The sequence below is a fragment of the Podarcis melisellensis genome, assembly GCF_964234715.1.
Source record: "Podarcis melisellensis genome assembly, chromosome: 5".
Classification (NCBI taxonomy): domain Eukaryota; kingdom Metazoa; phylum Chordata; class Lepidosauria; order Squamata; family Lacertidae; genus Podarcis; species Podarcis melisellensis.
Window position 1 is genome coordinate 60,235,121 of NC_138537.1, and position 12,091 is coordinate 60,247,211.

At 44.1% G+C, this 12,091-nt stretch overlaps 1 protein-coding gene across 2 annotated transcripts in view; it reads left to right on the forward strand.

Moving 5' to 3' along the window:
• DPYSL4 (dihydropyrimidinase like 4) overlaps positions 1–12,091 on the forward strand; it is a 31,746-nt gene that overhangs the window by 15,835 nt on the left and 3,820 nt on the right. For both annotated transcript variants that reach the window (XM_081912759.1, XM_081912758.1), the window contains exons 7-13: positions 760–828; positions 1,784–1,904; positions 2,675–2,831; positions 4,377–4,518; positions 5,748–5,918; positions 6,932–7,111; positions 10,785–10,956. In XM_081912759.1, the coding sequence (XP_081768885.1) occupies positions 760–828; positions 1,784–1,904; positions 2,675–2,831; positions 4,377–4,518; positions 5,748–5,918; positions 6,932–7,111; positions 10,785–10,956 (1,012 nt within the window). The remainder of the gene's footprint in view (positions 1–759; positions 829–1,783; positions 1,905–2,674; positions 2,832–4,376; positions 4,519–5,747; positions 5,919–6,931; positions 7,112–10,784; positions 10,957–12,091) is intronic.

The following is a 12,091-nucleotide window of genomic DNA, read 5'->3' on the forward strand; positions in this document are numbered from 1 at the left end:
AATATACATAGCGTAAAAGCTATAGACATAATGCATGGGTTCAACTTGTTTGTTGTACTAGCAGAAGCCAGCATGTGTCTCAATAGCACAACAGGACTTCTCTCCTCTCCTCTTTCATTGCCACCGTGCATTTCCCAAACCTCCCCAAATCTGGTCAGGAGAACTCCTAGAACAGTGCATGGAGGGAGGTGCGGAGAGATAATTCCTCCTGGCAATGCTTTTTGGGCTTGGTTGGTCAAATAGAAACATAAATTTCCTTTCCATGAGCCCAAACCCTTGGAGAATTTTTTTTGGACTGCATCAACACACTTCGTTTTGCTGTTGTTTTTAATGTGGATCATTGAGATGGAACAAGGATGTTAGAAAGATGGGTACTTATTATACATATTTAATCAGCTAGAATTATGTATCAGAATTCTATTTTTTTAAATTCTTCCTCTTTTGGCATCCTTGATATATTTCACTTGCCTTTTTTAAAGAATGGTTTCAGGAACACCCCTCTCCCTGCCATCGCCCTAAGACAGGATAACAGTAGGATCTATGTTTAGGCTTGCCTTGTAAACTACCAAACAAAGAATTGCAGAAGGCAAATGGTTATGCTGCTGAGTTGCACATATAAATGAGGAAGTTAACCGCTCTAATTGTCACGGATAATAAACGGTTGTGGTGGTGTTTTTAAAAAGATAGCATTCTAAAGTTTCAAATTAGATTTTTGGACCTTTCATTTATTGCTTCTCCCATATTTCTTCATTTATTTAGGAACAAAAAAGACTTTTGGAGCTGGGGATTACTGGTCCAGAGGGTCACGTTCTCAGTCATCCAGAAGAGGTAATATTAAGTAGGTCCCCATAGAATTACTGTCAACTCTACTCAGTAAAATAAAATTGGGAAATACCATTGAGGGTTAAATTCACATGAAATCTCTTTTGCTGAGCCACGTTCAGACTTCACAAAGCCTTCCAAAGTCCCCTTTCGATAAGAGAGGGATGCCCACGCTTAAGCACTGAATGTCACTTGCAAGACATGATTGTAGAGCTAGCTACACCATTTTTGAATAAAATCCAGTAAGTGTTTTGCTGCAGTGAAATTAGCATCAACATAGATAAGATTAATGAAACTGTGTCTTTCAGGGGTGGATTATAGGTTCTGCTCCAGATGTTGTTGGACTACAATTCCTATCAGTCTCAGCTAGCACAACTTAATGGTCGCAGACTTAGTTATAAGGGATGATACTCCACAACATCTGGAGGACACCATGACGACGATCCTGGTGTAGCTTATAGATTTTGACACTTGGTGCTTTTGCAATCTGTAATGAGACTAAAAGGATGGTCTGTGTGTCATTATATAAACAACACCACTTCTGCTGAGTTTTATTGTTCTGGATGGCACTCTTAGGTTGCTTGTTAGGCAGTAAACCCCGTTCAACCCACCAGGAGTTGCTTCTGAATAAACATGCATACTCTTTCATTTATGTATTTATTTATTTTAAAAACCACATTTGAGTCTCTTCCAGTAATAATTACTGTCTGACTGAATTATTCATGTATTTGAAATCAGTCAATATCAGAGGAGACATAATGCTACCTTCCCCACATTTCCCTGTAGCTGCAGTTTCCCTGTAAGTGCAGTTGTGAGTGGGGTAGACTTATGAAGAACAAGTAGAACAATCCATCATAACAGAATCCTAGCAGCCCTAGCTGTTGTTTAAGCTCTAGGCAAGCTACTTCAGATGAAGCAGACATTGCGAAGTAAGTATCTGACTGTGTTCATGCTTCCAAAGGTTGAAACGGAGGCCGTGTTCCGTGCCATTACAATAGCGAAACAAGCCAATTGCCCCTTATATGTCACAAAAGTCATGAGCAAGGGGGCTGCAGATGTCATCGCTCAAGCCAAGAGAAAAGGTAAGTCCTGTTTCACACTTCCATACTGATGAGGACTTCCTGTCAAGTCAGCAGTGTTTGAACAGGGAAATTTAAATGCCCAGACATTTAAAATGATGATACATAGCAGACATTTTTCTCCAGGAGATCAAGGAAGGACCGCTTCAGAATATCTTTCAGGCATAAACTTGACATTCTTTCATGTCGTTTGAGCATTCTTGGAGGTGACAAACCTCTGAAAGTGTTGCAGACAACATCCTGTCCTGCTGTCAGAAAATCTTTGGTTGCATTCAGAAGCCTTAAGGTTAAGAAATGTCATCTTCTGTGAAAGGTCTTTTGCACGGTCTTGTCTTGAAAATCGCTCTTGAGACAGGTTTGTCCCCAGTACTCTGTTCTCTTTCACAGTATCTAAACTGTATACCTGATATTCAACCACAGACACTGGAATTTACTAGCACAAGATTTTTTTCAACATTTTGCCCCCATATTTTTGATTGGGAGCTGTGTATACACACACACACACACACACACATGCGCATATCTAAACACCAGTCTCATCTCAAGGGAATCTCAAGTTAAGACCAGGGAAGCCAAATTTCTAACATTTGAATATATATGCAGATACAGCATGCTTGTTTGTTTCATATACATTTTTCTGCTTCCAAAGGGGTGTGCATATCACACATTTTTGTACCATAGCATGTTCCTGCTGGGGCGAGATGTGGGGCAGCTGCTTTTGATGGCAGCAATATGCATACTGCAGCGGTGGTGACTGTTGATTGTTTGTTCAGGCACAGTTGTGTATGGAGAGCCAATTACAGCCAGTCTTGCTACAGATGGCTCTCATTATTGGAGCAAGAACTGGGCCAAGGCTGCTGCCTTTGTGACATCTCCTCCCATTAGCCCAGATCCTACAACGCCTGATCATCTCACTTCCCTCTTAGCATGGTAAGTCCTCAAGGACAGAATGACCTTTCTCTGGAAACACCAAATAACAGACTGCAGCTCAAATGTGATGGTTAGTATGAGAAGAGCTAGCGGCTCTCCTGGGATAAGTGTCCGGAAACCTCCTTCTTTAGACCTGGTTTCCCACTATGCCAATATTCCTTTCTCCATCTGGATTGCAACCATGGTGGAGAATGTCAGAGCTGCGGGCGTCTCTCCTCACCACAGATGCCACGAGCCTCTTGAAGTTTTTATAGTCTTTATTTACAGTATTTACAATGGGTCATTAGCACATCATTCATCCATCAGAGTCACTCAGTTCAGATCTCTGCTGAGGCCTGCTTTTGCCCCTCCAACAGCTCATAAAATGGTGAAGTCTCCTGCCCCATAGTTCTGCCCTTCTCTTTACCACAGGCCTTCTCGAGGGGCAGTCATAAATTTCCCCCCTTATTCTGAGCCTGAGCTTAACCCCTGTATTCCCGGTGAACTTTCCATCTCCCCAGCCCTTTCTGGGCTTATTCCAACTGCCCTCTCCTCATTGCCCACCTCCCTCTCAGGCACCTCGTCCGCATCTTCCGCTCCCAGGCCCCCCTCCCTCTGGGGAACTTGAGCCCTCTGGGTCATCCCTGACAGAGAATGTGTTCCTCTCATTTCCATATCATTTGCAGATGGATTTTTTTTCTGGAAGCAAATAACCTGGGAATGAGCACTAAACTGGCGCAATATCCCACTATGGTTCCAGAAGTGGCTTTTGTGTCATATATAACTCAAGTGGAAATTAACAGTTAGGGGAAAGTTGTGAAAATGGAATAAACTGGAGCCTTTGAGTGGGACCTGGGAGGCCAGGGTTTGTGTCCCCAATCACCCATGAAGCTCCCTGGATAACACTGGGTCAGTCACTGCCCTTGAAGCTACCCTACCTTACAGGGTTGTTGTGAGGAATAAATGGGGAGGGGGAGCCACTTGAGCTCTTGCTAAGAAAAGTGAAATATAAATGTACTACTCATACTGTTTATTTTAAAAAAGCAGTGTGGCTTTATATGTTTCTTTCCCCCCATACCATGGCTGCTGGTCCTGCATTCCTGGCAACTTTTTCTACCTTTTGCAACGTGGCTGAGGTTAGGAGTCACTGAATAGATTGGTATCTCCCCTCTTCGCATAGAGGCCAAAACACAGCTTCTCTCCCCCCCCCCTCCATTTTTTGTTTATAATTTAAGTCACTGTGACATTCATCTTGTCACTTTGTACTGTTGAAGTCAGCACAGTAAAAAATATGGCAGAGTCAAGGTTGATTATGAATATAAAGTTGACAGTCTTATTTCCTCTACTGCCTCTATTCACCTCTATTGTAACCTCTAAGGGATGATTTTGAAAATCCACCAGTTCTTTAAAGTTTTGTTAGCTGTTCGTTTCTTTTCAACTTACAACAAATCTAAATCACCCCAGATTTTCAGACTCAGTAGGAAAATATTGGATAAATTGGCTTATGCAACCAGCAAAGAGGCCCCCCCTCCATTTCATTCTTTGCTTGCCATTTGTTTTAATTAGTGGGGATCTTCAAGTGGTCGGCAGTGCTCACTGCACCTTCACCACAGCGCAGAAGGCCGTCGGAAAGGATAACTTCACCCTCATCCCAGAAGGAACAAATGGCATTGAAGAACGAATGTCGGTCATTTGGGAAAAGTGTGTGGTGAGTCAGTTCAGCAGAATCCAGTGTGCTCTGAAAAGCAAAGGATGCTGACATGGCTTGAAAGTGTTAGATATCTCACTGCATTGTATTGGATAAACCAGCGGTTTGCAGTGTACCTAATTTGCACTACAGAAACACAAACAAAAACCCAGCTGGCCTTCAAAATTCACACTTCTCTGAACTTTGCAATGCAGTTCTTCAGCTGAGTAATGGGTACAAACATGCATACTTTGAAGTGTGTATAGAAATGCACATCTTAGTGAAAATAACCAAGAAATTGCACTATATTAGGGAGCATTGCTTTGCAAAAATGTGCCTGTTGGGCAAAAATGCATATAAATTGCTTTGAGTGTTTGTTCTTTACAATCAAGCAATATATAAAAGTTATAAAATGAAATAAATATACAATGAGAAATTCACACTTCAGTGCTGATAAATCTTCACGAGGACTTTAACAAACAAGCAAACAGATGCAGAATTGTGGAGAACTGAATTTAAGATTGAAAACAATGAGAAACGTGAGAGAAATGAAATGGAAAGATTTGCCCATCCCTAAATGAGCAGCCACCACTTTGCTGTCATAACATAAGAATCAGATAATATCTATAATTTTAAGTGATATGGACTAGAGGGACCTGTGGCCTTCCAGATCTTGTTGGACTACAACACTCTTCATCCCTGACCATTGACTATGCCAAGTAGGGCTGATGGGAAACAGCTTCTGGAGGTTTGCAGCTTCTCCACCTCTGGGAAAGAGTTCAGTGCTGAGTTTTATGAGCAGTCACCTCCTAATGCCATCAATAGACATGTACCATCCCTACTGTCCATGTCACAGTAAGAAGAGCTGTGTTGGATTGAACCACCTTGATCCACCTGGTTTAGCATCCTTTTCCCACCATTGGCCAGTTGGAATTTTCTGGGATGCTTTCAAGCAGGGCATGATAGCAGGCAGCCTCCTTTTTCACTTGTTCCCAGTATCTTCAGTACTTCAAAGATAAGTAGTTTTTTCCCCTTCTCATACAAGCTTCAGTATGAATTACAAAGGAGCTCAGCAAAGGGGATAGATCTGGGATGAGATGACAGATTAAGGCCAGAGACTGTAATCTGTTTGCCTGAATTCAGTACTTGTCAAATGAGCATGCTTTCCACACCCCAGAGGTCTATGGTTTTCAGATCTCTATTTCTGAAATCCCCCTCTCCCTTCTTTCCCTCTTTCCCCCCATTTCCAGGCAACGGGGAAGATGGACGAAAATGAATTTGTAGCAGTGACCAGTACAAATTCAGCAAAGATTTTCAACTTCTACCCCAGGAAGGGACGGGTTGCTGTGGGTTCCGATGCTGACTTGGTGATTTGGAACCCGAAAGCTACAAAGATAATCTCTGCAAAAACTCACAACTTGGTAAAAGAAGAACTCGCTGCTTTTACTTTTCTTCAGCACATTAGAAGTTTCATCATTTATAATGTTGATCTAATACCGTATTTTTCGCCCTATAGGACACACTTTTTCCCCTCCAAAAATGAAGGGGAAATGTGTGTGCGTCCTATGGGGCGAATGCAGGCTTTCGCTGAAGCCTGGAGAGCGAGGGGGTCGGTGCGGAGAGTTGCCTGCATGCTGAAGTCTGGGCGCACTGAGCTCAGTGCGCCCAGACTTCGCGCAGATCTCCGCAAGGCGCGGGAGCCTGACACTGGGCTCTGGTGGCTTGCGGAGAGTTGCCTGTTCTGGGGGCTGGGGTCGGGGGAAGCTCGGGCTTCCCCTGCCCCAGCCCCGCGCCTGGGGGGGAAAAAATAATTTCCCCCCCTTTATTCCCCACCCAAAAAAAACTAGGTGCGCCTTATGGGACGGTGCGTCCTATAGGGCGAAAAATACAGTAATTAAACTGTGGTAAAATGTAATCCAGCTAAGGTTTCCAGCTTGTTTTCCAGCTTTGCCTATAACTTTGGTTTGATCTGCAGGCATTAGCAGGTGCTCATGCTTATCTCCCAAGTGATGAAAAGTGTCACCTACAAAATGCTGCAGTTCAAGCTATTATTAATGCCTGCAAGCAGGTGAGGTAGAGCATTTTTTCCCTAGTCAACTGACAACCTTAGATCCATCAAAGATTGAACATTAAATTTCACCAATTTCAGTAGAGTTAGTAATGTCCTCTGCAGCCAGATCCTATTTGTGTTTACTTGCATGTAAGTTTCAGTAAGTGCCCTGTTTATACCTTGGAAGCTGTGCGTGATCATTCAAAGCCACCTGGAGATTATGCACATTGACCAGGCCATGGGACCACTTCCTGTTTGTGTGCACATTTTCAGTTGGCATTTATGAACATTCCAAATCCAACCCACCATGGTGACCTTCTGACACTTCCCTTTTGGTTTAATTTATCATGAAGCTAATCAAGAATCTCTTGTTGGTTTTGCCAGAATGTAGAGTACAACATATTCGAAGGAACAGAATGTCACGGTGTCCCTACAGTGGTGATAAGCCAAGGGAAGGTTGTGCTGGAAGATGGGAACCTCTTTGTCACCCAGGGCGTCGGCCGTTTCATCCCTCGAAAGACATTCCCTGATTTTGTTTACAAAAGGATAAAAGCAAGAAACAGGGTGAGAACATTTCTGTACATGAAACTCCTTCCTTCCCACTGCTGATGAAATGCTTCCATGTCTCTTGAATGCAGTTGCAAAAACTGCTGATCTCAGGATCTGGAAAGAGCTGTTCAGTATTATCAGATCTACTGTGCAATATTTAAGCAGGCCTTTCTGGAATGTAGCTGTTAGGGCTTGAGAATGAAAAATTGGCATATTTAGTAGCAGATTTTGATGGTTTCATGATGGCTGAAGGTGAAAACTAGGTATGAGAGTGGGATTTCCTAAATTTTTCCCTCTCTCCTTATTGCTGCTTTCACCCTCATGCTATGACTTGCAGGGCCATAAGTGGATTGCAGCTGTGACCTGGAATCTCATATATAAGAGGGTTTTGAATAGTTAAGACAACTGATAAATCTCAGAGACAGAATTGGCACAGCTAGGCAGACATTTGGCCGGAGGCTGGGCATGTCAAAAAAAGTTCAGTCAGTGTTCAGCCAATGGGTCATAAACTGCCCTAGATATGTACAGACTGATCTAGGATACTCTGCATCCTCAAGTAGGAACTTCATGACAGTCAATGAATCTTCAGTTCCATGAGAAATACCTATACTTTTAAAAAAATAATGAATCACTATAGAATGGTTGTATCTTGTAGCAAGTTTTCATCCTCTTCCACTTCCTTTCAGGAGTCTAATCCTTAAAAATTCTAAGAATCATTATCCCTTGAGGTAGCATAGATGAGAACTAGGTAAACCTTGTGGTACCCTCCACAAATGTTTCTACCTGTTGATCCTCACCAAGCCGTGTTCCCGCACACTTCCTCCTCTCCCTTTGCACCCAGCATGGGACAGGAGCCAGGAGTCCTTTCTCCTCTCCTGCCCTCAGACGCTCAGTTGCTTACTTTCTCTTTTGTAGAAACCATAGCTCGTGGTTGTGTTTGGGCCATTTTGTCCTCTAAATCAGTTTTGCAAACTACCTTCAAACTATGGTTTGCAATCCTGGTTGGAAAGGAAAGTGCAAACCATAGTTTGCCCCTTTAGACGTAATGGCAGGATTCAGTAACTGAAGTGAAATGCATCAGTAGATGAGGGAGTTTGCAGGCACAAGGCTCATTCCTGTGGTGACCAATCATGGTTTGTCAAATGGTATTTCTTATGGCCAGAGGTGGACAGAACGTACTCCTGCAGAATGGGACTGTGGCCCAGGAATGCCTTTAAGGGCAACTAACTAAGTTGCCTGCTACCACTCTTTGCAGGACTCTTTCACTCTGTCCCCAGCATGAGGGCCATGTGGTCAGGCATTGTATTGAGCATACATTGTCAGTAGTTGCGTTGCTACTGAAATTTCAAGCATCATAATAAGCATGAACAAGTGTGGCCTCCAACAGAATATTGCAGGGTATCCTCCCTCCTAAAAAACAGTGCTGTAGTGCAGGATTAGTCCTGGCAACCATTCCCCCCTCAAGCAGAACATTCTGCTCCTCCAGCCTCTGCTCTTTTTATCTATTTTTTTTTTCCATTTTCACTCTATAAGCTGTGGCTACTGAGCAGGATTAGTCCTCATTGTGCTATTTTGTGGGGGAACTTTGCCTCCCAGGAGAACTTGTTCTGTGGCAAAGCTGGGGTTCCCTGAGCATATTGATACCTCCCTCCTGTTTTTCAATGACCTCATTTTGGCTGCAGCCTCATGGGCACCCAAACCCCTGAATTCACTGTTAGGAGTTGCAGTGTTATGAGTGGAGCAGACAGGCCCAGTTTGGATATTGCAACTCTCTCCCCCGCCCCCCAATCCAATATTGATCAAGACTTCTGCATGGACTACTTGACCCTTGTGGTCCCTTTCAACTCTACAATTCTATGATTCATTTAAACGTTACTTATTGTCAGGATTGCCACAGCTGATGTTATAGCAAACAGTTGCATGTACATGGCATACGGTAAGGAGATAAATAGGTACCACTCCAGCAGGAAGGTAGATGGCATTTCCGTGCACTGCTCTGGTTTCGGTGTTCCATTGTGCCAGAAGCGGCTTAGACATGCTGGCCACATGACCCAGAAAAACTGTCTGCGCACAAACGCCAGCTCCCTCAGCCTGTAAAGCGAGATGAGCGCCGCAACCCCAGAGTCATCTGTGACTGGACTTAACTGTCAGGGGTCCTTTACCTTTACCTTTAAGGAGCATTTGAACGCAACTTCTTCTATGTGCAATGGTGCCTTGGAGAAGACCTTTTGGTGGCCTGCATGAGTGAGTAGCAATGCCCCATCTGGTCCTTAGCTCCCTTTACATGCACAGTTGGGTGCTCACAATCTTCTAGCACACACCTACCTCTGTGTCTGTGGGAAGGTTGCCTGCAAGAGAGCAGGTTGGTTGGTGGTACGAACCTTCAGTGTATAGAGTGCGCACATGGAAAGAAGTTGCTTCAGGGCCTTGGATGATACCCTTAACCTTCAGTAAATAAATGCTAAGATTTATGCACATTACCTACTTACTTGCTGGGTTGCCTGGAAAGTAGCTACCATTTTTTAATCCATAGGGAGCAATATATTGAGTCCTAGCTTTACCTGCCTCGTCGACCCTTTTCTTACTTCTTACATGCATTTGGAAGGAGTGAAATGGGGGGGGGGGGGGAGGAAGAACCACTCATAACTCTGTCAGATTCTAGCCGGAAACACTTACAAGTCCTGTAGGCTACCAATCAAACTGCGTTTGCGTTTTACGCGAGAGATGCAGCGCCCTCTGTCATTTTTAATTATCCCAGGAATGAAGTTCTCAACAAAACATACACTTCCATTTAGGCTGAGCTGGAGGTTTGCAAACTCACCCGTAATTGGGCTCCAAATAGGGCAGTCAGTGCTTGCTCGTGATGGTAATTCATTTGGGCAATTGCCTTTGATACTCAAGGCGCTTATTCCGATTGTCTACATTCCCCTCCTTGCCCTCCTGTCTAACAATAACTTCCTGGAAAGCAAGCATTAACACAGAACGGAAGAGTATCAGAGGAGCCCTGCTGGATAATCTAGTCCGGCATCCTGTTGTCCAAGATGCCTGTGGGAAGCCCAAAACTGGGACACAAGTACAATGACCCCTTCGTAGTTGTTCCCCAGCAACTGCCAGCATATTCCCATCATGACTGGTAGCTATGGAGAGCCTCCATGAGTGTGTCTAACCTCCTTTTAAAGCGAAGTCTGCTGCCCTTGCCACTTCTTGTGACGAATTTCATAGTTTAACTGTGTATTATCATCAGCAGCACTATAAAATATGTCTGTGTTTGTGTCAGTCTGGGTATATAAGCAACTGAAAAGTGAACAACAGAGCAGAAATACTTGTTCAAAATGCAAAACGCTTCCTCTTTAAAAGGTCTCTTGTGACAGCATTTCTGTGCCTATGCCCAAGGCCAAACCATTACTTACTTCTAGCTAACTTCTAGCATGTGTGAATGATACTCCTCAGAGGAAGAGTAGCTCTAGATAACTTCTTGTAATAATGTTTTGTCTTGCTCCGTTGAGTTCTGTCCCTTTACAAGGAGAAAGGGGGAGACAGCTGTACTGAGAACACCTGGTCAGGAGAAAATAATAATACCACTAACATTGTTTTAGTGACAACCATCAAACATTTGGTCATGAATATACCCCAAGGAAAACCAGCAAACATTCAGTCAACTGTTATTCTCCCTCTTACTTTTTTATAGCTTGCAGAAATTCATGGTGTCCCTCGTGGGCTTTATGACGGACCAGTTCACGATGTCATAGTAACTGCTAAAGCTGTGGCCCCAACTCCTACCTCAAGAATAGCTACCTGTTCAGGCAAAATACAGGTTCCTCCCATCCGTAACCTACATCAATCAGGCTTCAGCCTGTCTGGTAAGTTGATTTTTTTTTAAGGGAGTGGTACAAAATAAACAGCAAATTCATCTGGATAAAGAGTGATGCTGACTTAAAGGGAAGCTCCCATTTTGTTGACACATTAACCAAGATCTGTGTCACAACCTGAAGCCCATGCCAGATTTATAGTAGTGGTATCTGTACTAGAATTTAGGGGTTGTGTTTTCTGCTGTTGCTACATGCTAGGCATGAAACAAGATTTGAATTAGTGACTGAACTGATGTGACTGCATCTTAAACGCTTCATTTGGCATGGCTATGTGGCCTTTTAAGGTGACCTGTTGCTGTTTTTATTAATCTCACACTTTGGTACCCAAGACTAAGGGCACCTGCAATGGTGCACAAGCACTTTATCTGCTGCTAGCTTATCTGCATTCTCTGTACTACGGTGGGGGCCTAGCAGTGCCTTTTCGTGGGCATGCGTCAAGGTCCAGTCACACCAGTGGGTTGCATGGTCAGTCTGTGGCCTCGTACTGTCACTTGGGTATGGACTTGCATCCTGTGGCTCCTGCCAGGTTGTTGGGCCCTAGTAACATGACACTCCAGTTTGTGGACCGTTACTCACTTGGCAAAATTCAATTTTTGAAGGTAAGTGCCTTGTGCAACGGGACGCGGTTGGCGCTGCGGGTTAAACCACAGAGCCTAGGACTTGTCGATCTGAAGGTCGGCGGTTCGAATCCCCACGACAGGGTGAGCTCCCATTGCTCGGTCCCTGCTCCTGCCAGCCTAGCAGTTCGAAAGCACGTCAAAGTGCAAGTAGATAAATAGGTACCGCTCCGGCGGGAAGGTAAATGGTGTTTCCGTGCACTGCTCTGGTTCGCCAGAAGTGGCTTAGTCATGCTGGCCACATGACCCGGAAGCTGTACGCCGGCTCCCTTGGCCAATAAAGCGAGATGAGCACCGCAACCCCAGAGTCGGCCACAACTGGACCTAATTTACTTTTACCTTTACTTTTACCTTTACCTTGTTCAACAGTTTTCCTTTGCACCTCATTGATTCAGGTGCTGTGCTGCTGTTGCCAAAAATAGCATTCATTGAATGGGAGCTTCATGCCTGCTTGGATAATGTTTAAGACAGGGGTCGGCAAAGTTTTTGTGGCTTGGGCCGGTTCATGG